Genomic DNA, 3909 nt, shown 5'->3' on the forward strand with positions numbered 1-3909 from the left:
GAGTGCGCGGAGGTAACTAGTGAGCTACCCGGATGTAGTAATGGGTTAAGACGAAGAAATTTAACAAGGGCACGATCATTGTTACCTACTCCTTGTCTTGTCTTTCACTCTGTGCGTACACGGTAACCAAATGTATTGCAGTCCCAATAGACGGGTTACGTAAACTAAAGAAAATGCGGACTGCTTAGAAAGGAAGACAAAGAAACAAAGACGAGCAGGAACATGGCAACACCTGTAAGTGTTTTCTTTGCCTTACAGATACTTAAAGTTTCATTTACTGTCGGTTTCATGAATATGTTCTGTCGCGCTATTAAGTTTAACGTTTGTTGTGCAGATATCTTGAACTGTATCTAGTAACTCACTAACCAAACAAACCCAGCGTTTGATATTCATAACTTTCGGAATTAACAGTTCGCGAGCAGCTAAGGAGTTTGCAAACTTAAAAACAAACCTACATATCTGTGTGCATTAGCAAACTCAAGCAGTAGTTCAGTGTCAACGCAGAATTTAAGTTTATTTTTATATGTGCGCGCGTATTCGCTCCTCAGTTTTATCTACTACAGCAGTCAGCTGTCCCACCCCCAGTTTTACTTTCCATTTAACGTTAGCTATTGTTGCAACATCATGTGAATACCCAGCATGTGACTCTGCACATAAAAACACTCGCCGCTGTTGACAACTCAGTTCACGAGTAGCTGCAGGCAGATATTAATCTACAGTTTCTCATTGACCCTTGGACTGTTTTTATTTTAGTCAAACATGCAGGTGGATCTGCACGGACTGTTTGAGGATAACAACACCTTCGACTATGAGGATTATGAGTACAAGGAGATCTGTCCGTCCAGCACAGTCTCTGGCGCTTTGGCGATCTTCGTGCCCCTGCTTTACTCTGTGGGCTTCTTATGTGGGCTGCTGGGAAACGGACTGGTGCTGGCAATACTGTGGTTTAAGACGCTGAACCTGAGTGTGATGGACATGTTCGTCCTTCTTCTGAGTGTAACAGACAGCCTGCTGCTGCTCACACTGCCTCTCTGGGCTGTAGATGCGGTTAAGGGATGGATCATGGGCACAGAGCTCTGCAAACTGTCTGGAGTTCTGTTCGAGGTCAGTTACTGTTGGCATGTTAATGTATCCGTTTGATGAGTTTGTAGCTGTCACTGGGTTAAGTGGCATTTTTATTATACACACATTTCAACCATCAGCCATGGTTGAAAGTTAATGACACTACTCTGAAATCAAACTGGCAAAGTGTGGAATTACATGTTTTGAATTTTCTGGTGGCATCCATTAAAGAAAGAAATTTTTCTTTCTTTGTTTGCTTGTTTTTAAGAGTTAAAAATAAAGCTTTTACAGTAACTTTGAGTTATATGGTCATATTTTGGACATCCACACCTAGACAGGTGACTTGAGGCTTTTTTTTGTCTAGGTCAATGTATTTAATCCTAAAATACACACATATATTAATCTGTATATTAATGAATTGAATACACATCTTCTATGATGAGCTTCTTTGAATTGAAATTCATTTTGATATTTTTGGGGGGACACAAAGTAAAAAATATCATGGTGATACAGCTGTCCTAATATAATAGTGAAGAAAAAAGCCTTAATAGTTAAAAGTATTTTTAAGCAATGCACAAAACTATTTATTATTATTTATACTTTATTATTATTATTAATTACTATTTATTAAACACTGTCTGATGAATCGAAGTCACTTGGTGGAATAAAATGCAGAATAAAAAACATAAAACAAGAAATTATATCATAGAGAGGACCACTGCTGACCCTCATGACTGTGTATCAAGGACAATAAGACTAAAATATCAAGGACAATAAGACTAATATCAGATAATTTGACCTTTATATTACAAGACAAGGTTAGTTCATGTTTAAAAATGTAATGTGGTGTGACTCCCATAAAAATGTATACATTAATGATACTTATAAATGAATAATTTGAATTTTTCTTAAGAAAATCTTATACTACTGTAAGATATTAATATTATAAGATATTCAAAATATCGGTAAAAGATCTTGTACCTTTTATATATACCTTTTATATATATATATATTTTTTTTTTAATAAAGAAAGAAATATGTTATTACTTTATATTTGATGGATGCAGCACATGACATTTTTTGAGTCAATAAATGTAAACTTTAAAGAAAAATTCTTATAAGAAAAAAGCTTTTAAAGCCATATGAGGCCAACATTAATACATTTACAGGAAATGACATGTTAAACTACATTTTATAAATGATTTTTGCACATTCTGAATCTGATTTGTCATTAACAGTCTGTTATAGTAATATTGTAGTAATAATAACTATTTCCTTTTCATGATCTCTTCAGATCAATTTCTACTGTGGTATCTTCACGTTGGCCTGCCTCAGTGTTGACTACTATCTGTCCATCGTCCGTGGAGTACAGCTGTTTTCTCGTAAAAAGCCAGTGGTTTACTGTTGCTGCTTGATCATCTGTGTCCTCTGCATGCTCCTGTCCATCCCTGATTTGATCTTCCTCAGTGCTATTACAGATCAGGGTAAACAGGAATGTATTCACCATTATCCGCCTGATTCCTGGCGTCTTGCCTCTCGTCTTCCACATCTTTTTGTTTTACTGGTACTTGTGCTGCTGGTCTGCTTTTCCATCGTCCTGCTGAAGTTACGGCACAGCTCAAAGTGCCAGCAGAAGAAGAAGGGCCAAAGCACAGCTATCATTGCAGCCCTCGTGCTGGTTTTCTTTATCTGCTGGACACCCTACAGCATTACCTTCATTGTGAACACTTTTCAGTCAATGGATAGCATCCCTTCAGCAGTGGAAGAAGACTGTGAAGGGAGGCAGTGGACAGCTAGCAAAATAACAGCAGTTTTTGGACTTCTCCATTGCGTTGTTAATCCTGTTATTTACTTCTGTCTCTCCAAAGAATTCCGTCGTCGCGTACTGACTGTGATAAAGTTCAGTGCTTGTAAAATGGAGAGTAATGATGTTTCGCTTTGGGACTCTAGTGGAGTAAATGGTAATGCTTCTATCCAGGAGGAACAAGGTTCACTTCAACCTGTGAATGACATTAAACAAACAATAAAAACCCAAGATCATGATATATGAAAGCATGGATCATAAAACATTCACTGATGGACGTTCTGTATCTCGTAATTCCTAAAATGTATGGTATGCATTCTTCATTTAACATGTGAACATTTAATAGATATCACTAAGTACGAAATAACCCAGTGATGGATGATGTCCTTTTAAAGGTTTCTGTACATGTATTCTGGAGAATTCTCTCATTATGGATGATAAAGGATGAAATGAAAAAGATCGACATTAAATGAAAGAAGGACATGAAATGCTGGCCAACTCATTTGCACTTTAATTCTGTTTATTTTCATCAGTAAAATGATCATACTGGGAATTATTTAATTTTATTTGGTCAAATGTTATATTTATTTATTTTTGTTGTGCTGTGTGAATATTTTTGCAAACATGTTCTACAACAATGTTCTTAGTAATGGACTGAAATTATCAGCCAATATTTGGCCATTAGCCGGTTCTGTGCCTACTTGCTTGATCAACAGATGTCTTAATTCCCACTCAATTACAAAATCATTGTCAATGGATAATAAACATTTTCTTTTTCTTTTTTGGTCAAATTTGAATAACTATTGTATGAAATCTTCATTTCATTTCAGCATTCAAAACTTTTGTACATGTATGCGCATATAATTACAGTATGTGTATATTTAATTGTGCCATTTAAATTTTACAAAAAATTAAATATATGTAATTATGTGAAAATTATTGTAATTTTAATTACAATTACACAACACATGAAATGTCACATTTTACAACCATTTAAACATTATCTATGTTACATTCATGTTTATACCATAAATTTCTTTCTA

The 3909-nt window shown here is 35.4% G+C and overlaps 1 protein-coding gene across 2 annotated transcripts; it reads left to right on the forward strand.

The window, feature by feature from the left end:
• Positions 1 to 3617, forward strand: LOC107551704 (C-X-C chemokine receptor type 3-like). 2 transcript variants are annotated; one of them, XM_016233421.1, is made up of 3 exons: positions 1 to 234; positions 754 to 1104; positions 2357 to 3617. In XM_016233421.1, exons 1-3 carry the CDS (start codon positions 223 to 225, stop codon positions 3110 to 3112), a joined length of 1119 nt encoding a protein of 372 aa, XP_016088907.1. In that variant the 5' UTR covers positions 1 to 222; the 3' UTR covers positions 3113 to 3617. The 2 variants fall into 2 exon arrangements, with proteins under 2 accessions (XP_016088907.1, XP_016088908.1); XM_016233422.1 differs by having other exon boundaries at positions 766 to 1104.
• The last annotated feature ends 292 nt before the right edge of the window (positions 3618 to 3909 follow it).

Source organism: Sinocyclocheilus grahami, unplaced genomic scaffold (genome assembly GCF_001515645.1).
Source record: "Sinocyclocheilus grahami isolate Dianchi unplaced genomic scaffold, SAMN03320097.WGS_v1.1 scaffold429.1, whole genome shotgun sequence".
NCBI lineage: Eukaryota > Metazoa > Chordata > Actinopteri > Cypriniformes > Cyprinidae > Sinocyclocheilus > Sinocyclocheilus grahami.